The 26657-nt window shown below is 44.5% G+C and overlaps 1 protein-coding gene across 3 annotated transcripts in view; it reads right to left on the bottom strand.

Moving 5' to 3' along the window:
• Positions 1-26657, bottom strand: part of SIM1 (SIM bHLH transcription factor 1) — a 52128-nt gene that overhangs the window by 21738 nt on the left and 3733 nt on the right. For 2 of the 3 annotated variants that reach the window (XM_033512861.1, XM_015623146.3), the window contains exons 3-9: positions 18632-18714; positions 17539-17628; positions 17320-17428; positions 17125-17210; positions 15812-16011; positions 15597-15703; positions 14563-14710 (exon numbers count right to left, since the gene is read on the bottom strand). In XM_033512861.1, the coding sequence (XP_033368752.1) occupies positions 14563-14710; positions 15597-15703; positions 15812-16011; positions 17125-17210; positions 17320-17428; positions 17539-17628; positions 18632-18714 (823 nt within the window). Of the gene's footprint in view, positions 1-14562; positions 14711-15596; positions 15704-15811; positions 16012-17124; positions 17211-17319; positions 17429-17538; positions 17629-18631; positions 18715-19910; positions 20177-26657 lie in introns of those variants that run through there. The other variant, XM_015623147.2, reaches the window with a different exon arrangement.

The raw sequence follows: 26657 nt of genomic DNA, 5'->3' as shown, positions 1-26657 counted from the left end.
CTTCAAAAAAGAAGAGAGAGTTCTCACTTTAAGGAAAATTCTGCAAAACTGTAAGGAAAATCATCTTTTTACATTAATACCACTACATGCCAGAAAGTAAAAATAAGGTACAGGCACAGTAATAGAGAATACAGAGATAACCAGAGGCAGACCTTTACTGTGCATTTCATTCCTTCAAAAGGCACTAAATTTAGACACCTTAAAGAAGATTAACAGAAATTCAGTTTTCTTATGTAGATTTACAGCTTTGGATGAAAAGGCATCATGGGAGCATCAAAACCTGAAAAACACTGGATAACAACCTGCACCAACATCATTCCTTACACATATTAAATAACTCATGAAATAGAAGCTGAGAGTAAAAACATTATGTGATCTTAGTGCAGCAGATTCCTACATCATGGGTACAATCATTCACCTGACTTAAGCAAAGCAGAAAATGTTCATGACAATGAAAACAAGGTTTCATTATGACTGGTTGCACTATTATTTCTATTGAATACATGATGTATGTTCTTCATTTCCTCTGGTTTTACTTGGAAAATATATGGATAGGATCATACACACTCTTCATTTCTTTTAGCTAAAAATCAGGAAAATTATATTTGTCAGACTTTCTGCCAGTCTAGCAATAGAAACTGTAAGATTGAACTAAATACGTTAATGTAATTAATGTTCAATCTATTTTTCTGAGTTATTGCAGTTTGGCTAAAATCAGACATGAAGGTGATAAAAATCAGGTACTTTCTCATGCATGTCTGAACACAGCACTGCAATATATCTTTCTTCTACTTTCAAACAATGCCTGAGTCTTTTAACATTTCCACTCTCCAGCTAATGCAATGCTAACAGAGCACCATTCAGCAGATGAGTGAAAAGAGAACAGATTCTGGCTGTTTGTCATCTTCATGGCTTCCTAAATCAGCAGATGGTACAACAAAACAGACAATTTCCTCATCTGCTGTGTCCTTGGTTCATGTACAATGTGTCACAGAAATGTTTACAAAGGCCTTGGTCTGCTCATGTGATTTGTGAAGAGGAGCATATGCAATCCCTTCAGCATCTTTCAGAACCAGTCAGAATAAGGTTTCATTGAGGTTGTACAGGAAGCCAAATTCCAGGAAAGTGAGGAACATGCTATTGTAATTTTCACATTACAAAGTGAGGAAAAAGCTATTGTACCTCACTGCTTGTTATGAAACTAAGTTGCCATTCAGTTGTGCAGCCTCAAAGTTACTCCTCAGTTGTTCAGTCAGTAATTGGAATAATGTCAGCTAACCTCCTTTCTAAATCTTCTTGAGTGAATAGTCCCATACAGGGAAGACCTATTGCTCGCCAAAGTAATTGGAAAAACCCTCCAGAAATCTTTCAAGTGGCTGCTTATTATTAGTACACCTAATGGCTAAGCCACACTTCTACTCAGAGAAGTATGAGTTCTGTGTATCAAATCCCTTCACTAAGTTCCAGGCACTCATTTATCTCCATAAATAGCACAAACAACAGTGGCTGTTTACATCTTGTTGAGTCAAAGTTTACAACTTGTCCAGCCATGACATTCACTTACATGATATCATATTTCCATATTTGCTTTTAAAGACAAACGAAAAAAGTTTAATTTAATTAATTGATTCATTCAGAAAAATTGAAGTACAGATTTTCCTGTATGGGTCACTTAATATATTATGTCTGAGGAGCTCCTCTAGACAACTTCTGTGAGAGATATTTTATATATTCTATTATTGGTTTCTCATCTCAGAATGCACTCATCTAACTGCCAGTTGAAGTTAAATAAAACATCTTAGCCTCTAAACAATCATGATGAGGAAGACTTTTCAGCAGTCTGAAGGTAGAGTTTGTCATTCCAAACTGCATGCCTCACCATCTTTGGCTCCAAAAAAGAGACCTGTATTTGCCTTTATTTACTAGACTTTACTAGACTTCCTAGCCCATTGAAATCAATGTCACCCTGCACATCAGCAAGTGCCATTAAGCAGCACATCTTTAGGAAATAGCATCACATGAACCTGAATGCTCTCATATCCCTGTAGAATGATTTCCATTTTGCAGAAATCCAGACTGAAAACAGTGCAACAGACTGTTCTTCTTCAGGCTAGATTTTCACATGTCAGAATTCTTAATGGCTTTATGTTTTAAAGAAATATACCTTGAATACCAATGACACCCATCAGACACTGATCCAGTAGCCAAATGATCTGGGTCAATTCTCAACCCTCTCACAGGTTGCTGTGCTGGATGAAGCACATATCCTGGGATTTTAGCAAGCACCTTGGCACTTCCCTGAGTTTACCATCAAGGCTGCCAAAGGGTCTTTGTATTTTGATAGAGTCAAATTTAGCCCAGCACTGATTGCTTCTGACCTTAACCTTCTCTACCTTAACTCTGCTGAATATTAGCTCTGAAGATGAGGATAACAGTATGCTGTTGTAACTAACACATATTTGGCAAAATATATTTTTCTGTCTCTCCTGCTAAATTTCATCTTTTTGTTGGAAGAAACAATCTACTTCTATCAATGCACAATAGTTAACATTACTAAGCTTACTTCCAGCTTCAGCCCCTGGCTGCACATCACCACAGATAACAGAAAATATATTTCCTGAGAGTACCCGTGTCACTATTGATGGAAAACATTCTTTTATTATTTCAGAATCTCCATGTATTCAATGCAAATGTTTTTAACTATGTTTTATACCATTTATCCTTGATTAAACCTCTTCTCAATAGTTAATCATTAATGATTTCTTTACAGTTGCTGTGCAAACAGCTCATTCATGCCTATGACATATCAAATTTCACAGACGTGTTCTTTAATTGGATTCATTTATTTCTAATCTACTAAAGCCCTCACTATAGTAATGCTTGACTAAATAGACATTAAACTCACTTATTTAAACTGCTAAAATAAATTTGATGTGTATTCTATGAATAAAAATATTTGACTGAATACATGTAATACCATTGTTATTGTGTACCTAACTAAGCAGAAATTATTTGAAACAGCACATTAGATAGCTATAAGGTATGCTTGGGAAGAAGGATTTCAGAGGATGCTGATGATTTTTTGGCACAGATTATACATTAACAGTTTTCAGGTGCTAAGAATTACTACAGTACAGTAAGGAAGGTAATAAGAAGAACCAACAGGAACTCCTCATGATTTTCATGAAGGTTGCTGGATGTTGTCATTTTCAATCCAAGGACTTTCTAGAGATAAGTGCTTCATATCAGTCCTGTGCCCTTTTGGCAAGGAAGACCAGGTAAACCAGCTGTTTTCAAGACTGATCTATGTTTTGTCACAGTAACTGAAGATCTGGCACGAAATTGGATAAAAGTCCTTTATATGGGTATTTAGCAGCCTCAAAATACAATTATGTAGCTATAGACTATGAGTTATTAGAGGCATATATGACATTAAGCCCTAACTGTAGGGTTTAAATATGGCCTTAAAACCCCACTTTCAGATTTTCTTTCTAAAACAAGTAGTCTTGCACTCCATTTTTGTGAAGAATCCTCTGGTGTATATGATTCACCACATAAACTGAGAAGTTTCATAAAAAAAAAGAAGCATCATATTGCAGAGAGGCCACTGATATAACACAGACTGCCCTGTGTGTAAGAAAATGCTCATCATGGCATAATTATGCAGTAAATGAGGATTATAAAGATATGGATTATACCTCATACCCTACATAAACTCCTCATGCACTAACATTTCAAACATTGTATGCTCTGACCATCTTATCTGAAATCTTGAAAAAGCATGGAATAGGAGAGTAAGGATGATGGGCTTGGAACAGCCTTTCTTTGAGAAAAAACTAAGGACTCTCCTCTGGATGAAAAAGAAATGACTGAGAGAACAAAATAAGATCAGTAAATTGTGAGTGGCACAGAGAAGGAAGACATGAGTAGGAAGCAACTTTTCACTTCTTCTAATGCAAGAAATATGGGCTGTGAAATGAATGAAGAAAAAAGGGGCTTTTATTATTCCATTTAGGTAACCTTGAGAAAAGCCAACATGGTGTCAAAAAGTAAACAGGTGAGTTTGTGGAGGAAAAGAGCCCACAAAACATTGACAACAAATACATTCAAAGATCTCACATCTTTCTAGGAAGACATTTTAATTTCTTGGAAGCTGGAAGAAAGTGTTAGGGAAACATGGATGTAAACATGACTGCATGCTTGTCCTATTTTTAACTTCTTTCCAAATTATTTCCCATGGTCACTATCAGCATGTGTCTGATTCCATATCACTGTTCTTATGTTACACTCTATACCACACTAGTTAAGCAGTTTCATACTTCAGTTCCTCTGAGACTGTGAAGAGAGGTCCTGAAAATTTGCTGTCATTAGTTTTAATAATTTATTGTAAAACTTTGTGATGGTTCAGGTTTTCTCAACTCCTCTGTGTTCCCTATAATTAAAGCTTTTGTTGTGGCAGCCTTCCTAAGATCCTCAGGTTAACACTTTAAAAATTAGCTAGCTTTTCTGTGATGACATTCTGGATAAGCTTCTGCCATCTGGGAATAAATTATCTGAGAAAAAAAATGCCCTTGAAAAATTGTTTACTGTTTGTAATATTTGTTCCTCTTTGGGATATTTTCTATCTGCATGCAGCATAATGAACTTCCCAATATATTCCACCCTGCTTTTTCTGATCAGCTGCACCCCATACTGAAGAGGCCTGTTGAGTGCAAAAGGATTCATAAGCTCCATCTGGTAGGGTGTCCCCATTTACAATAAATCCCGTTCTCTTTCATCAGATTAGTCCTTTCTTCTTGTAAGACTTTCACCTTCATTAGAAGGAGCAATATTTTTCTACAACAAAAATCTTTCTCTTTCACTAGTCCAGAGTTCCTGAGGTTTGGCCAAGGGAGGGCACTTTGCCCCTGTCACTTGCCATTAAGAAAATAACCATGCTTTAATACTTAATAACTGATTTTCAACTGAAGTTTTTCTTCTTTGGCCAAAATTTTAAGGCAAGTAAGGGGAGAAAGAGAGGCAAGGACTTTCACTGGAATTTTGTCTTTTGCAGAGAATGGCTTTTTGGGGTTTTTTTAAAACTAATATACCTGTTTTCTTATTTCATTTTTTGTACCAGAGTCAGACAGTTTTTTAACTCCTTCCTATTCACAGTCAAACTTCTACTGCAGCCAGATCCCACTCACATTACTTGCCATTTGGGTCTAAGTCTCTGTTCTTACTAGACTCAGCTTGGTCATCCAGCTTTGATAGACATACAATGCAGAGTTTTATGCTGATAAAACAGGAGACAAAAAGAAAATATCATGCAGTTATAGTGTAATACATAAGTCCCCATTTTATTTGATAATTTCCTAATAATCACTAAGCCTATGTTCTCAAAGGGTACATAACACATGGTTATATTTGTTAAGTGGGTCCATTAAACATTTAAATTTATATCAGATAACCTGTTTGACTCCCTAGACTCTCTGAACCACAGAATAAGTTAAACCACCATCTCTTGCAAAACTGCTGTTACCACATATCTTCTAGCAAATTCAGAAGGTTTTTTTAATGGCAGTTATTTCTTTTTGAAAATGCTAGGATAACAAAAACTCTACATTAACATGTACAGTTCAATAAATACATACCCATGTAAAAATCTAGCTTTTGTAAGTCTCCAGTGGGTTGAGCATCTATAGGTAGTCAAATACTTAATAGGTATGTCTAAAATTTCTCAAAAAGTAAATGTAAATAATCTAATAAAACACAATAATATCTAGCTATGGTCTTCTTTAGAAGCCTTAGTCTGCCTAGTACCTTTGTCTTCTTGGTCATAGCTTTGACAAGTGCAGTCAGGGCTTGGTTTGGCTTTAGTCATTCTGTTGTCACTGCTCCACACGCATATTCATCAAGGGTTTCCGGATGCTTAGGACTGTCTCTGACTACGCAGAGACACTCTTAATTGTTCCCATAAAACTGTCCACAGCATTCATGCAGATCAACTCCACTGCCAACCTACAGCTGTCCTCCAACCAGCACTACATCTAGTCTGCAGCCGAAGGAACTGAACGCTTGATTTTGTTTGTGCAGAGTCCAGTACGTTGCATTGTATGAGATTTGCTATGCTTGTGGTGGCAACTGCTATAGCACATATAGGGCAACATAAGAGTGTCAAACTTGTGCAAACAGCTCTGTGCACCTTCTCTCCTATTGTTTTCCTGAGCTCACTAGATAGCACCATGGAAGCCCCAGCTGCATGTTCCCATATTACACCATTGCAGTCACACAGACAGGCAGTTCTCTTTGGAGTGAAGCCACAGACACACCCCTACTGCTGTTTTCCACAGACCAGAGAGCACTAAGGAGGCTGATTATCTTTTGAAAGATGACAATTTAACTATCCTACCAGAAGCTTAGGATCAACAGAATTATTTTGCAGCCAAACAGCATTCAGAAGTTTGGCTGCAAAGGGGAGGATGCGATCAGGCTATTTATCCCCAAATCCAGCCTTTCTGTGAGCAAATACTCCATTGAGATAGGCCTCACGAAGCAGTCATTAAAGGTTATTATTTTGTCCTGTGAACAAAACAGTCTTTGGAAATAGCAACAGAAAAATAGCATGTAATGCCTTTGGGTGGATTTCAGCAACCCAGGGCCTAAGGCAGAGAGTTTTCTATAGCAGTAGCCCAGGCTACCAGCTGCCAAACATAGTACAGAGACAATCAAAGCTACAGGCTACTTGGGAACAGTGTGCCTTCAGGGCATGTTTGCTTCGTCACTGACAGCACAGATGTAAGAGCATTGAATGCTGGATGAGTTTAAAGGTCTTCACTCTAGGTTATGTCAAAATATCTGCACAATGCTATGAGTATTGCCAAACTTTAGTTAGCCAGGCATTTGAGTTTCCATAGCCGCACTGAAGCTTTTGCAGATAATAGCTGTTATTTTCAACATTGCTGTCCCCAAGATTTATACACAGTGGTTTGTAGCTGAAAAACTACGGCTGTTCTCTATTAGGCCCCAATTCAACACAGTAACAAAATGCGTCCTTCAAGCCATCTCTATTTGGCAAAGCCAAGGAATATTCTTATTTCCACACGTGTGCCTAAGGGCTTTTTAATTTCAAGACGGAATTCACCAGGATATAATCGTTTACTGAAAGTTATATCTAAGAACTTTTAGAGTCTGACATGTGCTCAAGCGCTTTAGTAAGTCAGAACTTCTGCAATTTAATTGCACTAAGTGGATGATAACAAAAGACAACAACAGGAATAAATCATCTAAGTGTGTTAAAGATCGTGAGATTGACTCCAGACTTCAGCCATCCCAAGCCTTCCAAAGGGTCAGACGCTATACCCTTGTTCACACAGAGCAGTGCCTGCCTCCATAAATAGTGTCATCAAAGTGAAAGGGGCTGCCTCTGAAGTAACCCACTGAGTACGAACATATGTGCTGGAGCCTGGCCCACACTGTAAAGTACAAAAGAGAGGTGAGGGAAGGAGAATTAGATTTCAAACAGATACTTGCCACTGTTGAACGGACAAAGGAGATTTATTTGTTAACACTTAATTTAGGCTGTGTCAAAACGCCACATTTGTGTACGAATAAAAACTAGCAAGAACAACATAATGTAGCGGGAAGATCCTGCTTCAGAAACAGTTTAGTAACTTATCACACCTGTTGTACCTCACAATAATTACAGTGAAATGACATGGGAATAGCAGCAGTACTAAAATGCAGCACAGAGCAGCAAAAGCAAACATGCAACGGATTAAGGAAACAGAAGCAGAGCTAGTAAAATTGTAAGCCTACTTAAGGAACATACTGCTGTTGTTATGAGAGCAGGAGCCAGTTCTGTATCCGGTTTTATGCAGAGTATTAAGAGGGTGGGAGCATGGAGGGGAATCCTTTGATAGCAGTGGCCTGCTTGGCATGTCTCTTCTGCACAGCCGCTAACACAGTCCACAGTAGACAAGCTACAAATGTGGTGTAGTAAAACCAGCAGACGCTCTTCCAGTTCTCTGAACTATCACAGAGCCATGAATATAGCCCTAAACTCCATGGTTCACTATCTCCTCTGCTCTGCCACATAGAAGGACCACAGATACTGACCCCCAAAAGGCATTGGAGCACCCAGCTGCTGGCATGATGTTCACAAGCCACGTTTATGCCATTCAGATTGAGGAAGGGCAGAGTTAGGATAAAGTGTGGACAACCTCTCTAGCAAGAACAGCTGTGCTACAGTGTACAGTCCTAAGCTTCCATGTAAAGTAAAATCTGTGGCAGTTTACCTTAAACCATAAACCACGGCATTTTAGGAAAAAGAGTCCCTGGAGCAAGCCCTGTACCTTTCATCAGTGAAGTGAGGCAGACAGCTGGAGGTAGTAATTGTTTCAGCCACTGCCCCTGCTGAATGTGTCTCAGCTCCAGACAAATGTTTTGTAAGATCTGTAACTCAGTATTTGAGAGGAGGGTGCTTCCAAAGGCCTGGAGCAGCCACACACTGAATGGGAAAATGAAGTGGGAAGAATTTGAAATCACTCTTCTTCCTTGGAATAAAGTCACTTTTTTGCAACCTTGAATTTCGTGCCATGTGAGACTCTCAGCATGCATGCACTTAAACTAAAAACTGGAGGGATTTTTTCCATAGGTCTGAGCTGCAATCCTTTAATCCTTACTCTAGCAAATAAAACTCTTCATATGAACAGTGACTCTCAGCTCTGGCTCACAGTTTTAGTGCCTTGGCCATTACAGTCACCTGGTTTAAATACAAGCATAGAAATTTGGAGTGAATTAAACAAATAGTAGCTGAGAAAGCCCCTACATGAACAAAGAACTGCAGAAACGTATTGTGGACACCTGGAAAAGTCTGTCTCCTATTTGCAAGAAATATATAAACAATGTTCCAGGGAGACAAGTCTGTAATAAAAACTAATGGTGAACAAACAGAATACTGCACTGAGTAGTTCAAGAAGAGTTCTTTTAATTTTCCCTTTGAAACATGTGTTTCCCAAGCTTTTTGATTTATTAAAATAATTCATCTATGTATTTATGTTGCTAATCAAATCATGGGAATGATGGTAGGCTTTCCAGTCTTAGGAAAAGTACATTGCAGATTGAACAGAAAAAGTAGGACCCAGTTCTGTGCACTACTAAGCAAGTGGCAAAATTTCCTATTAATATGGAGAAGTATAAAGGAAAAGTAGCAGGCCAAATTTGTTACTACTATTTACAACTATTTAAGAAAAAAAAAACAACCCAAACATTATCCAGGCAAAGTCACTAAGCCTTATTGCTAGTATTTAAGTTGGATGACTAAGCTTACTCATACGACAAATTACACTAATGATATGAGGAAGGGTAACTTTCCCAGGGTGTTCCCTGTCCTACCTACTCCATCACACACTTGAGAGATACAAGAGGTACAAGATCTACCTATGACCAAGGAAAGAACTGTGGCAATTCCAAATGGGTCAGTTTAAAAGAAACGTTCAAGAAATTGAGGCCTGTGGGTACGGAAATACAGTTTGTGGATTCTCCCACTAACTAGGAAGAGGCAGAAGTGAGACCTTATGTACAAGAGACAGGATAAAAAGAGGATTTCTATGAAAAGCGATGAAAACATAGAATTGTAACTGTCCACAAATATGGGGAGAGCTTTTTCACATGAAACACAAAATTCCCTAAAGCCCATTTAAGACGCTAGAAAGGAATATGCCAGGATGTTTTTGAAGTCTGAGCTATCACACATAAAGATACCACCTTTCTTATACAATAATTTAAAATCTGGTAGTGCACAAAGCTAAAAATAGTAATAATAGCAACTTAACGATTAAGTGTGTAGATACAATTAATGGTTAATTTATTCTAAATTGCATTCATCACATTGTTTGGTAAAACATTTGTCAATATGGCAGTTATTTGTGAAATAATCTTTCAAATAAATTGCATTCAATTTGTGTTTCTAATCAGCCAGTTACACAATGTAACATGAAGAGGTCAACTGGAACCATATCAAATACATGCTGTATCATTAGAACAGAGATTAGTCACAATTATGTACCTAATCCATGTTATCTGTATAGGACACCACTATTTCTATTCTTTTAAATGCTAAAGGACAACAAAATGTATACAGGAATGCTTCTCTAGCTTTCTCTGGGGAGAAATTAATATTGCTCATGCTCAGAAAGTCAAAGGATTTGGACTTTGCATTATCCATTTGTTTAAAGGAGGGTTGTTTGCAATCTAAATATAAACTTAACTTCAACACTTTCCTTCTCTATTAATTGACTCATACTTGAGTCCATTTATGTGATAAACATGCACAGCTAATAATCAATGATATGGTGGCTGTGTGTACAGAACAAATAAGAAACAAATATTCCATGTCTATACTCACATATCCAAAGCAGAATATAATGAAGACCAAATATGCGTGCTTTAAGGACAGAGTCCGTAAAGGTAATTTATATTAATTTTTGATACACCTCTATTACACAAAAAAAATCCCCTTTCCTTTTGTTTCTGAAGTGCCATTGCTACTGTGCTTATTTATTTCAGCATATTTACTTACTACAAACATTTGTTCCCAAGCTTAGCATTCATGTTGTCAAAACTTGGAATTTAAACAAAATTAAAATCACCTCTTATTAATTTTTTTAACTAGGGTGTGTGTGGTCCTTCTTGCATAAACTCTCCTTCTCATTCTTTTCTTTTCCATCATCACTCTTACCCAGGGGAGCTGGGATGTTGCAAGGTAAAGATTCTTCTTCCTACCCATCCTACACTGAAACTGCTCCAGACCATTTTGGCTCTTATGGCACTCAGTACCTGCTCTTTCACAAAACAGAGAACTCAGGTTCCCCTCAACAGTGAGAAAAAGCTCCTTATCCCATGACCAAAACAAAAAAAAAAAAAAACACACCCTGTGGTTTTACTTGTGTGAAGAATTTTGACCTGACTTAGCAGGTCAAAACCCGCTCTACATCTTCCAAAACTTATGAACCCTTTTGTAATTTGCCCTCCAAAAAGACCAGAATTTCCTGTATTCAAATGATTTTTTCAGCAGGAGTCATCCCACCTTTCAAGTTCTACCCTGCAACCCCAAATGTGTGGGATTTCGATTCTGTTCTTTCAAAACACAAAAGCTCTAGTTTGCACCTCTTTTGTTTTCCCCTCATCTTAAACATGCAAGAGTCAATATGAAAAGTCTTGTATTTCTCTTTTATAAGCACGTGTTTCTCTGCTGGGTTTATAACACAACCTGGCTGCAGTGGATACACCTGCACCTGTCTCTCTGCCAGGAGCTGCACTAAGGGCTCTACCACACACCTGCTGCCGGGTGGGAAAAGCATAGGAGGGCACACACACACTGCTCATCTCAGCCTCTCTTGGTTTGCTGAGAAAATCCAATGTCCTTAAAGAACAGCAGTTTCTATGAGATTTATACCAGCAGAAAATATATTAAACACTTGCAGATTTTGAGTGCTACAGGACCTCTGTCCAGCCCTCCTGCAGGAAGGCCTACCTCATGCCAGAGGAAAACCACAAGTCCCTGTAACCTTACATTTTCCTCTATATTTTCCCCACCTGCCTCCCTCATTTGAGTGATTGCATGCTGACTCTAAATTGCTCATTAAGACAATTAAGCCTGCTCTTGGTAGGAGTTCAGCATCCCCCTAGCCAACTCTGCCACCATGAGCCTTTCCCTAACAGTGCCCTCCACCTCAAGTTATCTGCTTCAGAGGCTGACTCCATCTGAGTTTTTTAAAACCAGACCTTTCTCTGCTCACAGTCACCTGGCAAATGGCAGGGCCTGTTCTATTTTCTGAATGGCTGGCTAGTCCAAGAATAATAATAATAATAATAATGATGATTATTATTATTATTATTTCTATTATTTTCATTATTATTATTGTCTAATTTTTCAGTGGAAGCTACACCCATCTCTTGGAGGCAGGGCAGCAATTTCAGCAGTGGCAGCCCTGCTGCAGAAGCAAGCAGAATGTGATCTGTTCTGCAGCACCCTAATGAAGAGCCAGCCAGGCTCGATGAGACCTCGAGGACCTGAGCATATCAAAATTAGATTTTTATGCAGTGGCAGTGTCTACATTGCAGTCGACAGCAGCACATGGCAGTTGCTGCAGATGGTGCCGGGCCTCCCAGATTTCAGCATCCCTACTCCAGCCAGCCTGGCTCCCTCTCTGCCCTCCCGCCATCCTTCACATTCGAGGCAATTAAGCCAAGAGTGCAAAGGGAGTCTTGGAGACTCACATCCAAGCATAACGAAGCTGCCCCGCGGTGTAACATCATTCTCTAAAGGAAATCTTGAAAGCACAGCTGTAGTCCTCCTACGTGTCGATTTGGCTGCAAACAGGTTCTGAAAATCCATGTAACCGTACCGAAGTATAAAGACTCTGCCTCCAACGATAAATCAGCTGAAGAGGAGGAGTTGCCCTGTAAGGATACCGCTCCCCAGGGGAGAATCTTCCTTGCAGCGCCGTTCTGTGAGGCGGGCAGGAGAGTGTTGAGGCACTCCGGGTGCAGCTCCCGGACGGCCGGGGATTCCTGCCGGGGCTGGGAGCCTCGGCCGCTCGGGGCTGTCCGGCGGCCGCCCCCGCGGGCAGAGGCGCAGCGGAGCAGCAGGGCAGTGACAGTGCGAGCGGGCGCGAACAGGCTGCCAGACACAGCCCCGGGCCACTGACAGCACACAGACACACGGGACAAGCAGTCACGGCTCTGACGGGTTTGTCTGACCGGCCCCCACAGGGTACCAGGGCCGTGCTTGCCGTGCCAGCCTGAAATTCTCGTGGCATGGCAAGCAAGGGACGGATTCTGCCAGATGCCCAGCTGTGCTTTCAGCAGGTCCGCTGGGGTGCTTCATTTCGACTCGGACCATTAGAGGTAGAATTCCGTGACTGATGTTCACGCTTTGGGGATTAAAGAAAAGGGAAACCACCGATAATCTCAAATTATCCAGAAAACCATAGCGTTTCTGGAGCTAAAACCACTCCAACATGCTGGTTGCCTTAGGGTTCCTTGCTTCTTAGGGATACAGTGCACTAACTTCCGGCTTTGCGGTTCCCCGTTCACCCGAAGCAGGTGCGTGGACTTAACTGGGAAGCATAAAATACAGAGAGGGACTGGTATAGGGGAAATGGACATAGAAATGTGCAGAACAGCTAAAGCAGAAGTGATAACACCTCTACTGATACCATCCTTACTGAGGAAATGACAGAGTATTACTCCCCATACCAAATAAAAGAAAAAGAAAATAAAATTTATTTAAAGGGGAATCGCAGCTTACTCACTACAGCAGAGTGCTGACCAAAAGGTATTTTTTCATGCAGACGTAATGTCTTATCTTAGAGCGCGAAGCCCATTATCACCTTACATACCAAAGGGATTATGCCCTAGGAGTGCAGGCGCAGTGACCTTCACCTTTTTTTGCCACTCCACCGGCAGCCCCTCCACACAAGACCAGAGTCGTGGCCTCCGTGTCGAGCCACTTCATTTTGGGAAGCACTCCTTCAACTGAGCTACCAAACCACTCGCCACCTGTGCAAGCACCAAAGCCGTGATGGCAAGATCATGATGCCGCCCTGGCCACAGCTTTAGGAAAGGGAGGGTTGAACCTCTCAGATGTTTCTAATGCCTACATGTCTCCAGAGGGAAGAAAAAAAAAAAAAAAAAAAAAAAAAGAGCAGCGGACCAGAGGAATATCCAGTCCCAAGGAAAAACGTAGGACCGCCAGCCTGACTGGTCCTACCATCCTAATGAAGCATCACTGCTGCAACAGTTACTGCTATGTCCAAACAGGATACTAATAACTACCATGAAAACATTTAAAAATAGTCCAGCCGAGTTCCCTTCCCTCACCGTGTTTCAGTGCAAGCAGCACAGCTAGGGCACAATCCAGCCATTTCAAAATTTAGGGAGATGTATTGAGATATATGGTATCTCAGCACTTACTCTGGTGGGATTTTTTTCCTATTTAATTTTTTTTTTTTTTTTTTTTTTAAGTTCTACTGACCCTTCTGGTCACCAACTTTCTTTGTGGTTCACTCTGAGGATCGCTCTCCAAGAACAAAAAAGAAATCTCCGAGCTTTGATAGAGACTCTGGATGAAATTAAGAACTTCAAACCCCAGATTTTTGAAAAGAAAAACAGATGTCCTGTTTGTTAAATATAAATAACTCCGTACGTGGAAGTCTTTTCTTTTACGCCGCATTAAATTTTATTTAATGCTGGGTGCATTTAAACTAAAGGGGGGGGGGGGGGGGGGGGGGGAAAGTGGTGGACAGCAAAATATGTGGGTGACAAACCTCTAAATCTTTTCCTCTCTCGAAATAGAAAGAAACAGGCGGACGGGAAACCCTTCATCTGGATGAAAGCGCTCAATGTGTTTCCTAGCAGACCTGGCGAGCCTGCCCTGGTCAGTGCGGCGGCGAGGGAAGCGGAGGCGGCGGGAGGGAGGAGCGGCCCCGGCCCCGGGGCAGAGCGGGGCGCACCGCAGTGCCCGACGCTCGGTCCCGCCCGGCCCCCGCAGCTCGGAGCGGCCCCAGGCTGACTTACGTGAGCACGTAGTTGACGCTGACGATGCAGTGCGGGCGGGAGGAGCGGCTGTTGTGCACGATGGTGGCGTAGCTCTGCACCCACACCCAGCCGCCGTGCTTGGCCAAGAAGCGGTAGTACTTGGTGGTCACCTGCCCTTTCACCAGCACTGCGGGGACAAAGCGAGGAGAGCCTCAGCGTGGCTCCAGCCTCTGGTTTGATCAGCCCCGTGGAAGGGGCGCACACACCCTCCAGAGCCCTGTGGGCGGCCAGAGGGTTTAGGAACCTCTTAGCGGCGGGGACAAGGGCGGTGGAGCCCCAGGCAGGGCTCATCCCAGTACCTGAGATCGTTATCAAAGGCTGATAGGGAAGATTGGTAGGGCCGGAGTCCGTGCGTGCGTGTGTGTGCTTATTTGTGGTCGGCTACGGCAACCTTGGAACCCCACATATTCCCATCTTGAAGTATCATCATCGAGATTTTGTTCTGTAAATCTGTCTCTGGGTTTTATCTCTTCTTGTTATGTAAGGAAACTTACCAGAAATTAATATCCTTTTTATTCATCTGTCCGTGTATTAATGTCATTATGACATCAAAATAGAGTAAAGTACATCTCGCCAAATCAGGCTCACTACTGCAGCCGAAATTAGATATACAGATAAGATTTGTAAGACTTGGTGGAAGTAAAAAAAAAAAAGTATTTGAATTTCACTGGCACGGGTTTTTGGAGCAGGAAAAAAGGGTTTTCCTAGACAGAATTTGAAGAGACAAGAGCGCCTGAGACTTGTGCAGGGCAGTTCTTGTCCTACAACCAAAAGAAGAGGATGGAAAAATAGCCTTTCACTGTCGATCCCCTTTGTTTGCCGCCTGCGTCCAGCTCAGAGTTCAGTCTCCATCTAACCTCGTTTCACTAAAACCTGAAGAAGATTTTGCTTATTCTGCCCTCCAGAGAGCTGGCTTTACACGTTCCGACCTAGGGGTAGATCCCAGCAGCCCTAAAGTCCTTCTGCAAAGGGAGAAGATGGGGGGCGGGGTTTAAACAAGAAGACATCCTTACACAAGTGGTGTGCGCAGCGCAGGTGAAAGGTGTCACAGCCATGGACGTGGTGGTATAGGGTCTTCTCTATCAAGTCCTGGGGCTCGTATCCTGTTAGCTCAGCTACCCTGCAAGAGATATAAGCAGCAAATGTAAGTGGGTGAGAGAAGAGGAAAGGAGGCCTGGGGAAGAAGGGACGAGCTAGGGGAATAGATTTGGAAATAACCCCAGCTCACCTGGAATCTAAGAATATGAGCTTCATGTCTAGGCTGGCCCGAAACATGAACATATTGCTGTGGAGCTTGATCTCCGTCACGGCGCTGGGTGGCAGCGAGTGGCCCACAGCGACCAAGCCAACATTTTGGTAGCAGCCGTCGAAGGGGGACATGTCCAGGCTGTACTGGCGGATCTTCAGGTACCCGCTGCAGTGAATGACCTGCCAGAGACACAGGAAAGCTTGGCGGCTACCCAGCAGGGGGGAAGGGTGTCCCTCCTCACGAAGAGGGCCCGGCCAATACCCCCATCCCCCTGCCCGTGCGGCTGCCGGGCTCCCGGGAGCCGCTGACCTGCGTCTCTGCCCTGCCAGAGCGGCACCGTCTGGGAGTTCTCTGCGGTTCTATCGGGGTTGAGGGTTTTTTTTCCCATACTAGAGTTCAGCGTCGGTCTAAGGTCCATTAGAGTCGACAAGATTTTTTTTTTTCCACTGGCTTAAGTGGTTTTTGGCCCACTTCCTAACTGCGCTTTTATTATTCTTCTGAAAAGGAAAGACGCGGAACTACCAATCCACTGCAACAATCCATTATGACTTTGTAATGAAGAGTGTATGCATGTGAGAAAGAGTTTACATGTGTGCATATGTCACATGTGTAGAATACGTCTATTATATAGATGGAGCAGGCGCAATCCATGGCCAAAAAGTACCTTTGATTTAAAGTACATATTCTAAGCGTATCCTTGCAGATGACTGCTGTCTACTTCCACTCTTACTTCTCTATTAATTTTTCCTCTTGGAGTTCAGCAGGTGTTCTTGGTCTACGGTACATTATGACACAGCCTCTCCTTGGGTTACGGGTACAACCCCCTGCTCGGAGTTGTGTGGCTGACACAACACAGCGAGGAGTAGGGCTTTCCTTACCGAGGAGCCCCGTGAAGCACCTGGTCAAAACCCTTAACTGGGGGAGCTACCTCTGCAGCTGACGAATTACCTAATATAGAAACTAATTAACCCAGGGCTCCCATTGTATCACCTGAGGGCTGTCACTGGGAATCTCAGTGGTTGTGCGAGGTTCAATTCAAAGAGGGGGAAGAAAAAAAAAAAAAAAAAAAAGCCCACAAACAGCATCAAGGGGAGCTCGATTGCTTTTGGTTTTGTGGTTTGAGCTCTTCAACCTGAAACTCTGAGAGAAATGAACCACATGAAAGAGTCCTGGGCTGGGAAAACCCCCGCAAGAAAAGGTCTCGCCCCCTCTTCTCTCCCCATTTTCACAGCCTTCCCGGCGCAGGAAGGCGGGTGCGGGGGGGAACGCAGAATCTGGCCGCGGGCACGCACCTTGTAGCCCCCGCAGGTAAGACCCGCGTTCCTCTTGGCCAGAACGCACTTCATCCTCAGGAAAAAGGATCTCTCGATCTCGTACTCTGGGAAGGGGGAAAGGCAGAGATGGGGTGAGCCCCAGGCTCCGCTAGCTCTGCGCGGTCGCCTACGCGACGACGGCGGCCAGGCGGGGGCGGGGGCTGTGTACTTTACCCTGCACGAAGTGCGAGTGGTAAGGCTGGTGCGCCGTCAGCACCGCCGTCATCTCGTCATGGTCGGCGGGGTGGATGTACTCGTAAATGCTGTTGCCAGTCAGCTCTACCTGTGAGAGAGGAGGAGGAGGAGGGCTCATCGCCGGCACCGCGCACTTTCTCCTGTCAGTCGCGGGGGTGGTGCAGGCAAGCACAGGGGCTAGCAGACCCCCCAGCGTACCTGCGACAAGCCCAGGTGCACCGAGGCAGTCTCCGAGATGTACATGATCTTTCCATCTGGAGCCACAACAAATATGAAACCGTCCAGAGTCTGCAGAAGAAAGTTGGGAATATAAATAAATCAAAATAGACAGATCCATTAAATACCTGTCCCTCCGATTTCTTTTAGAAAACGTGTGTCTATGCTCAGGCTCTGATTATTCAAGAAGTTGGAAGGAAATGGGCAAATCTTGGACAAGAATCCCTCTAAAGCTGCCGGAGCCCTGAGACACAACCCACTTCTCAGAGGTGCTGAGCTCAAAAGTAATGCAAAGTGCCTTGGAAGTATCTAAGAAGAGGTCCTGGCTACCTAGTGATTAATATGTGGGTCCCAAAAATCCCGAATACTTCTATCCTATTTCAAATGTCACAGGGTGCTTGTGTGTTTTATAAGGAGAATTTAAGCAATCAAAGAGAATCTAAAACTCTCCACAGTGTAAATAAGACAATTTGTCAGGTACATTTCAGCAGACACAAATGGGACTTTTGAGTGTACCAAGATCAGAACAAGCCCTCCAAAGGCCACATGATTCCGCCAGAAACACGTGGTGATGATCATCGCTAATATTCTTTACTGTTTCAGAGGGCTGTGAGTTTTCAGACCTGTCCTCCCTGATTTGTGTCCTTGCTAATGTCGGTGCCGGCTGAGCCCTTCTATCCTGGACAGCCTTCCCTAACCTGTCGCTAGAGCCTCCCCCTGCCACACCACTTTGAGCTTCATAACATCGATGATACATGTCACTTTGTAAATAAATTGGGGAAAAGTCGTGCTCCTGTATCTCTGGCACCCTGGGACACACTGTGAATCCCTCACTGTGGACGCACTGTTAGATGATTCTGAGGCAAAGGACCCAGAGGGACCAAGCCACAGCCCCAGCAAAACACACGACATTGAATCACAGTTGTTCACATTCTGAAGCGGTTTCCCTCCTGCCTACCTTTCTATTAAACACTTGAACAGTTAAAAATTAGTCAAGGTGGCAATTGAAAGCTCAGAATAGAGAATTATATCTTTAATCATTAATGCCATATGCCTATCGTTTCCAGACTAGTACCTGCAAAAGATGGGATCCCAGTTCTCGTCCAACATTATCCAGTGGACTGGTTCGGCTGGAGTGGCCCCAGGCTTCTCCAAGTCCTGTTATTTAAGACAAACAAAAAAGAAAAGTAAGGTCAGGAGATGAAAAATTGGCTCGTGTGGGCCTTATGGAGGGAACATTTTTTTCCTTGAATACAGTCTAAATCATATATACATACATACATACAATCTTTGGAAAACTAGGTGTGACTTCATTGCAGATAGAAGCCTCTTCTGTGCATTTTTTTTTTTTTTCAATATCTGATTCCTCAGAAAGAAAGATACCCGAGTACTTATTTTAAGTTAACGGTGAAATTAATTTTTTAAGACCTAAGTGAAATAGCATGCCAGATTGAAGTGCTTTTCAGTGCTGCTTTCTGCTAGTGGAAACTGTCCCCCTTGAACTTCAGGGAAAGCGTCTTAACCTCACGATTTCTCAGACAAGTCACTGTCCAACGGCACGGACCGCCCTCCCTCCTGCCCCACGAAGCCTGTCTCCAGGATTCACCCCTATCCCTTCCATCTCTCCTGCTGCTGCTCCCGTGGGCAGGATGGTTCCCGCTGCAAGGAGAGGCCATTTGCCTCCATAGAACTCCTTCGAGAAATTAAGCTTTTCGGATTTATCTAATGTTTTACACGCCTCTTGTTTTCTCCTATGCAAGGTGGGGAGTAATAAAAGCCACGTGGAAGTTACTTCACAGGAATAAAGCTATTCATGGACAATGCCTTTTCACGGTGTTGCTGCTGAGATAATTTAAACGGGTCAGTTAAAACCTTTGAGGCTTGTGCCTTGAAATAAGTCTCACTCCAACACGCACAAGCGGTAAGACAGAGTAAAACGGAGAGAGAACCTACAAATCCTGATCAATGGCTGGGATGCAGGTCGCAAGGGGACCCGAGCTGGCAGGGTGTGCTCACCACGGCAGTGAGGGTTCGGGAAAGGCAAGACCTCGTTTTCCAGTTATTTCGAGACAAACAGACGAGGTGCTGACAGCAGGCAGCCGCGAGCATCCCTCGCTATTGACCGGCCTCACCCAGGTGTTTGCCGGTCCGAGCAAAGCTAACGGGGCATCCCAGGGCGGCCCTAGAGCCGGAGCCGTGCGCCCCGCTCGTCCCCGCCTTTCGCTTCCTTCTCTCCCCTTCCTCCTCCACCTCTTCACAACAACTTGTCTCTTCACCGCTCCTACACTGTTTTCCTTCTTCCTTAACTTCATAACCCTACAGAGGCAGAAGATTCTCTCTGGCCCGTTCCTCACCCTGCAGCCTCAGCATGTAGCAGGTCGCCAGTCAGAAACAGGCTCCTTCCCATTGATTCCTCCACGCCAATTAACGGGGAGCCAGCCGGCAGGATGGAGGATCACCTCCGCCCCCTGTATTCAGGAAGGAGCTGGCAAATCTTACACAGCTTCCAGGGAAAGAGAGAAAAGCCCACGGTGTATTTGCTTTTCCCGAGCTCCTCGGAGGTTTCTCTGCTGGGGAGCCAGGGTGGCCCGCTGGGCACATCCCCCCACCCGGAGGGAAATCTGAGTGACAGGTTTCTTTATTCAAGACCAAATCTGCACTGCCCGCCTATTATTTAAGTTGCTTATTAATCTAAGTTTATGGCTCTAATTATTTTTCTCCTAAAAGAGAAAATAACCCGACCTCAGCGGGTTAATGAACAGCTCATGGGCATTGCAGGTTAACCTCCCTCGGGAAGGCGGTTCTTCACGGCGCGCTGAGCTCCTCTATATGTTTCAGGTGGAAGCGCCGCGCTGCTGGGCTCTGTCTGCTCATGGTTTATAATTAAACGTTTTCACTTGTCTACCTGAACCGGCTTTTTGAAATCCTGTCACACGAGACGATCCTTTGTGCTGCCCAGATGTTTTCAGCACTTTCAAGTCGGAGACTATTTGTAATCGTTGCCAATCCCAGCCTTTCCCAAATCGACGGCCTCTCCTGATGCCCTTTAAATACTGTTTTAAAAGATTATAAGAGAAAGCCCCCTCCGCTAATTTTCACTCCCCCCCTCCCCCGTCTATTCGCTTTAACATGCAATTTCCTTTTATCGGGGGAGCAAACTGTGATTTCTTGCACTTGACCTACCGCAGAAAATTCTGCAAATCCTTTGATTGTCTATTTAAAACAAAACAAGGAAATCAGCTCTCCCTTTTGCTCCAGGATTACGATTGGAAACAAGATCTAAAGATTCTCTTGTAATTTGGAGAGCCAACAGCATAATAGCTTTGGAATAGAAACAAGCAGCTTTGTGAGGAGAAGGATAACTAAATCGTTTTTAGGCAAAGGATTTTCCCAGCTAAAGTGGCCGAAGACAAAGCAAAACATAATCTATTTTGGAAGATTTCCAAGTTATGCTACATTAACCTTAGCAGATAAAATTTGCTTTCTTCCCTGCGGCCCCTCCCCCACCGCGGTCTGGTTTATCATATTTACATAAGTAGCTTTAGAAGGGATGTATCTATTATGGATCTAAGGAGCTAGCGAGCTCACATTTCATTTGGAAATAGAGAGGAAGTTTTACTGTTGCTTAATACTTGATGCATTGCAGAACCATTTCCATTTAAATACCCCCGACCCACGGATTACCTCCATGGACTGGCTGCATGGGTTTTGTAATTTCCTGAAAATGAGATTTCGATTTATAAAACAAGAAACCAATTAGTAACCAAATGAGGCGAAGTAGATCCACTAAAATTGACCTAATCCCACAGGCACCATTTAGGTCAGGTCTTGGCGAATGAATGATGAGCAACTGTCTAACATAAGCTCAAGGCATCACCCAGCTGTGTTATTCAAGCAGAAAAAGAAATTTTTTAAAAATTGATCGAGCTTTTATTTCAGAATGAATTTGATACTCTTGCCAAAATATAGATTATATGTTCCTGCCTAACAAACTCTTCCTCCTATCTAACAATCTCTTTCACTCGATGAACTTTTTTTCCGGAGAAGATAAACTATTTGTGCCACGAGAAATTGTCTGCTGTCGTGAAGGGGAAGGAAAAAAAAAAAAAAAAAAGGAAAAAAGAACTTTTTTTAAAATATATATTTTTTAAAAAAGAAGAAAAGGAAAGCATTTTATTCCGCCTATCGCTCATCGTTACGCAACAGCCTTCACCTATACTGCGCGGAACCTATACTGCGCGGAGCCTATACTCATCGTTTCTCTCGACATTCTCCAGTGGAAGGCCACTGTGCTTTCCACATCAAAAAGCACGTCCATCGGTTTCCTGGGCTCTCTACACCGGCGAGTCCCTGTGAAATGCCTTCTCCCACCCAGCCGTGCCCACCCCCGGCATTGAGAGAGCCGCTCCGCTCCGCCCCGCCAGCCTGTCCCCCAGGCCGGGCGCACAGCCAGACCTGCCGCGCTGCACTGCCCTGGTCCTGTCTTTCCTTCCCCTCATCTTTTGATTGATGCAAGCCTTGATGTCGACAGCCAATGGAACCAGGGGCTGGGTGGGCACCGTCCTTATCCAGTGGCGATACTGTTTCAAGAAGCTCCTCTGACCCACCGAAGGGGGAAGAGATTCCTGAATCGTTTCTAATTTGATCTAGGCAAAGACGGAGGAAGGCAGGCGCAGGGAAATGAGACTCCGAGAAGCCAGGGCAGCTCCTTGGCCCTGCTTGATCTCCGGGTTACTTGTCCCTCTGTGAGCATCTGCAGCTCAGAGCCCATCTCGACCCTGTCCTTTGTCTGGCAATAGCAAAGGGGGGCGGGGGTGACGGTGGGGGTGGGGTGGCCAGAAGATGCAAGCCCTTATCTACTTTGCCCTGATTTGCCGGCTTTTAAAAGCAGTTGAGGCGATTTCCCCAGCGGACTCTCCGTCATGAAACCTCAGCACAATCCGGATTCACTGTAGCGGGCGACTTGATGACCCCGTTTAAAAACACTTAGTGGAGAGCCCATCCTGAGCTCCAGACCCACTTCTTTGGGGGCCAGAGCCTGAGGCCAGCTCCCTCCGGGGCCGGGGAACCCTTGGGCACCCCTCCCGGGTTTGCTGCTGTCTGGCGCACCGCCCCGCAAGGCTGGGCGAGGCCCAGGGAAGCTGGCTTGGAGACGAAGCCCCGTAGGCAGGGAGTTCTTTCCTGTTGTTGTGGATGGGCAGGGGGAGAAGCTGGGGGCTCTCCCGGAGCAGCGCTGGGAGCCTGCCCGACGGGGCAACCGCAGGGAGTCTTCCCTAAGTCGGGTCCCAGCAGGTCCATAACGCGTTTCTCTTCCAGGAGTTCCTCAAAACTCCCTCTTCGGGCAGCGGCCCCCGCCGCCGCTTTCCCAGATCTCCAGGGGGCCGCGGCCCGGGGACGTCTCCGTGTGCTTTGGTTTCGTTGCTTTTTCTCTGCTCTTTCAAGAGCCGCTCAATGGTTATTAAAAAAGGAGGAGCAGTAGCTCGCTCTCGCCCTCCGGCGCCGAGGGGATGCTGACCCCACGGAGGGCGCGGGATGCTGGACCATCGCTCACCTCGCCCCGGGGCTCGCTCCTTTTCCGCGGCACCGGGGCGGACAGGGCCCCGCAAGCCCCCTTCGCCGTGCTGGGCAGACTGATGAGGGTCGGCACGGGCACCGGCTTCGTTTAACCTGCCCAGCAAAGCCTCTCTACAGGCGGGACGAGAATGTCACCTTCGTGAGCAGCTCCAAGCAGCGCCTTCCCTTCCTCCTGCTGCCCCTCGCCGGCGCTGCTGCCGCCTTAAGAGCAAAGGACAAGTGGGGCACAGAAGTTGTTAGGGAAGAGGGAGGCAGGACAGTTCAGTCTCCATCTCCCACGCGATCATTCTCCCTCTTTGTCCAGGGAAAATGACAAGCAACAGCTCCGGGAGTCGCGGGAGCATAAGCTGCTCGTCCAGCAGGCAAGCCAAAAGGCAACTGGATGTTGTATAGAGGAATTAGCTTGATTCGATTAACCATTTAATTAAATCGTCTGCCGCCAGCGTTCCGTTCTGCAATCGCCCAACGCTAGACAGAGCTGATTTCCCAGTTAATTTAACAGGCAGTGGTTAATGATAACTCAAAATCTCGGCCAAATGAGACTTCTGTGAAGGACTGGGTCGCCGTGGAGGGCTCAGATGGAATAAAATAAGCTATGCGGAAAAAAAAAAAAAAAAAAAAAAAAAAAAAAAAANAAAGCAAAAAAAAAAAGCTGCTCATTTCCACTGCCTGCGGATGCCATTAGCAAGGGTTTGTAAAGATTTATTATCTCGGTAAATCAGACGTATTCATTTGAAGCAGAGAAAAATTAGTATCCCTCTTTCTTTATAAAATTCATTATAACAGGGAGGAAAACCCCTGTTGACTAAACAAACATCCCTGTTAAGAAAATGGTAGTGGAAATAATGCTGAGGCTGTTTCACTTATAGAAAGACCAGGATTTTGGCACACACAGGGTAGCGGGATTGCGCTTTGAAATGCAAACAAATGGAACCATGTCCAAATTGGAGAGAGGGGGGGAAAAATCAGGGCATTTTCGAGCACCCACTACTTATTCGTTTCTCCAGAAGACTCACATTCAAGTAGCTCTTATTTCGAAGGAATAGGGGAAGGAAGGATTTGCATTGGCGCACACGCTGTTTATATGCAAGTTGAAAAATATTCTCCAACACTAAAATGGTTGTATGTTTCCAAAGGAAATATTATTTCCCCTCCCCACCCCGGTCTTGTCATAAAGTATTCCTTCTAAAACATAATTCTGTGGGTTTGTTTGGTTTTTTTTTTCAACGATCTTGCTAGTAGTTTAGTTCTGCTCTTCACATTTAAGTTCACATCAAAACTGGAGTTAAACAGAGATTCAGCTTGGAGAGTAAACTGCTGCTTAAATGAGAAAAACTTCTGTAAGAAAATAAACACTGAAACCCAATGCTCAATCATTTCCCTTTGCAGCAAGAAAAACAGCATTAAATCACCTATCCACGTGGGAAACGGATTTTTTTTTTTTCTGTTGATCTCTTCCTCCTTTAAAATAAAACAAGGTTAAGGGTTTCAATATTGAAATGTTAACCATCCTGATTCGGCGAAAGTTTATGTAAACGGAGTCTCTGCTTTTGTCTCGAAACGAAAACGCCTCTCTGCGCCAAAACGATCCCTTCCCACTAGGACAGACTGCAAATCGTCCTTTTGCATCTCTGGTCACGGATGAAGAATAGAACCTTTAAAATATTCCTAACTAAAAAAGAAACGCAAAAGAAAAAAAAAATAATTATTGTGGCACCTGGGGTTTTTTGTTTGGGTTTTATTAAATTTTTTTCTCCTTTGCTTTCTGGATACTAGCGAAGGTCAGCGAAGAATTACCCTGCAATAGTAATGGTGATCGCATTGGTTTTGGCGGAAAATTCTTTTAGTCCTTCAACACCCTGGAGATTTTTCTACCTAAATTTTTGTATCTACATCACTTACTATTGGCAATTTATAAATAAATACTAATAATTCGATTTTATATTAATGAACGTTAAATCAGGAATTAATTTATTAAAAAGTCCTGCTTGAAAAACAAACAAACAAACAAACAACCCTTAAGACTCTTTCTTAATATCCTCAGAAAATGAGCAGATATTCACTCTTTCCAAAGCTCTCTGATCACCGAAAAGCAGTATAGGTCTTATAAGCTTTTTCCTCCTGGAAAGAAGTGCTCTAGTATTGAAAAGATGCAAGAAACATACGTCCTTGACAGTTTTAATCTCCTGAAGACCAAATAAAGTGAAATTAGGGGTAGAAAGAGCAACCCAGGCGTTTCAATAACTTGTGAGAATTGCACAACCATTACGAGAGAGCTCATAGAAAAATATCTACCCGCTTTGTGAAGTTTGTCCAGTTCCACTGCCTTGTGCTTAAGTGTCTGGGGGTAGGAAAGAAACCCCACGTGCCTATTTTGTGTGTGACTCTCCTGGTATTTCATTCCCAGAAAACTCTTGTTTCCAAAATGAGCCCGAAATCTGCCCACCTTCTTTCTCTATAGGGACCTTTCAGTCACAAAAATATGCAGGCAAGCGCACACCGATTCTCTCCGCCCTGTCCCCAGCCCCGCGTGTGCGTGGAGATGAGGAGTGTATATCTTTCTGTACGTGATTATTTACAACCAACTCTATACAAGCACTCTCTGGGCAGATGGAAATTCCCTCTTGTACCAGGGAGAGGGGGTATGAGTTTCTCTGGAAGTGCAGCTTGCTCTTACGGAGACAACGCTTCCCTACCCTGACTCCTCCAAGATCTCTTTAAATGTAGGACATGACATTCCGCCGTGCTCCCGAGCCTCCTGCTACCCATCTCCAGTGTTTTGGCCAACTCATCGGGTCTGTCCCGATGCTTGTATCGCTTTCCTCCCCAGGGAAATACAAGCGAAAGGAACCGCATTGTATCCATCCAACATCCCTCCGTTGAGAAAGACTTGTCCCTCCCGTGCGTCATTCCCCCGGCTACCTGTTCTCTCTTCTCAGAGAAGAAATGACATTTTAATTTTTTTTTTTTTTCTAGGTGGGGACACTGAAAAACCAGAATAGCTCCCCGCTTCCTTGCCTCTCTACACTCATACGCAGCCAGACAAGCACAAAAGAACTAACAACCGGGGCTCAAGCTGCTCTGCCGCGCTCCCGGAGCCCACTGCGTCCCCCGGGCTCTCGGCAAACATCACCCGGGCTCGACTCTCTCACGGCCAGGCACAGGCGCAGCGCCGGGAGGCCGCTCGTGGGCGCCTCGCCCGTGTTTTATCGCGGCACGGGCGAGCGCAGGGAAACCCGCTGGGCTGGGGCCGAGCTGGGCCCCGCTCCCCTCTCCCCGCCTCCTCGGAAGTACGTGGGAGGGAGAGGGAACCCGCGTGGGCCCGCGGGGAAGCCGCCCGGCTCCACGCCACGTTGCGACCCCCGCTCCCGGGCCTTGTGCCCCGCTTGCAGCGCGCCCCCGGCCGCGGCCCCGCGCAGGGATGCGGGGGCGGCGGTCCCGAGTGGAGCTGCAGCCCGCTCTGCGCCGGGCCTCCCGCGGCAGCTCCTCAGAGGGGCGAGCCCTCCCGATCCTGCTCCCTGCCTTTC

This window comes from Parus major, chromosome 3, assembly GCF_001522545.3.
Source record: "Parus major isolate Abel chromosome 3, Parus_major1.1, whole genome shotgun sequence".
In the NCBI taxonomy this organism is placed as follows: domain Eukaryota; kingdom Metazoa; phylum Chordata; class Aves; order Passeriformes; family Paridae; genus Parus; species Parus major.
Note: the sequence above shows the minus strand (reverse complement) of the source record. Positions and strands in the feature narration are given on the sequence as shown.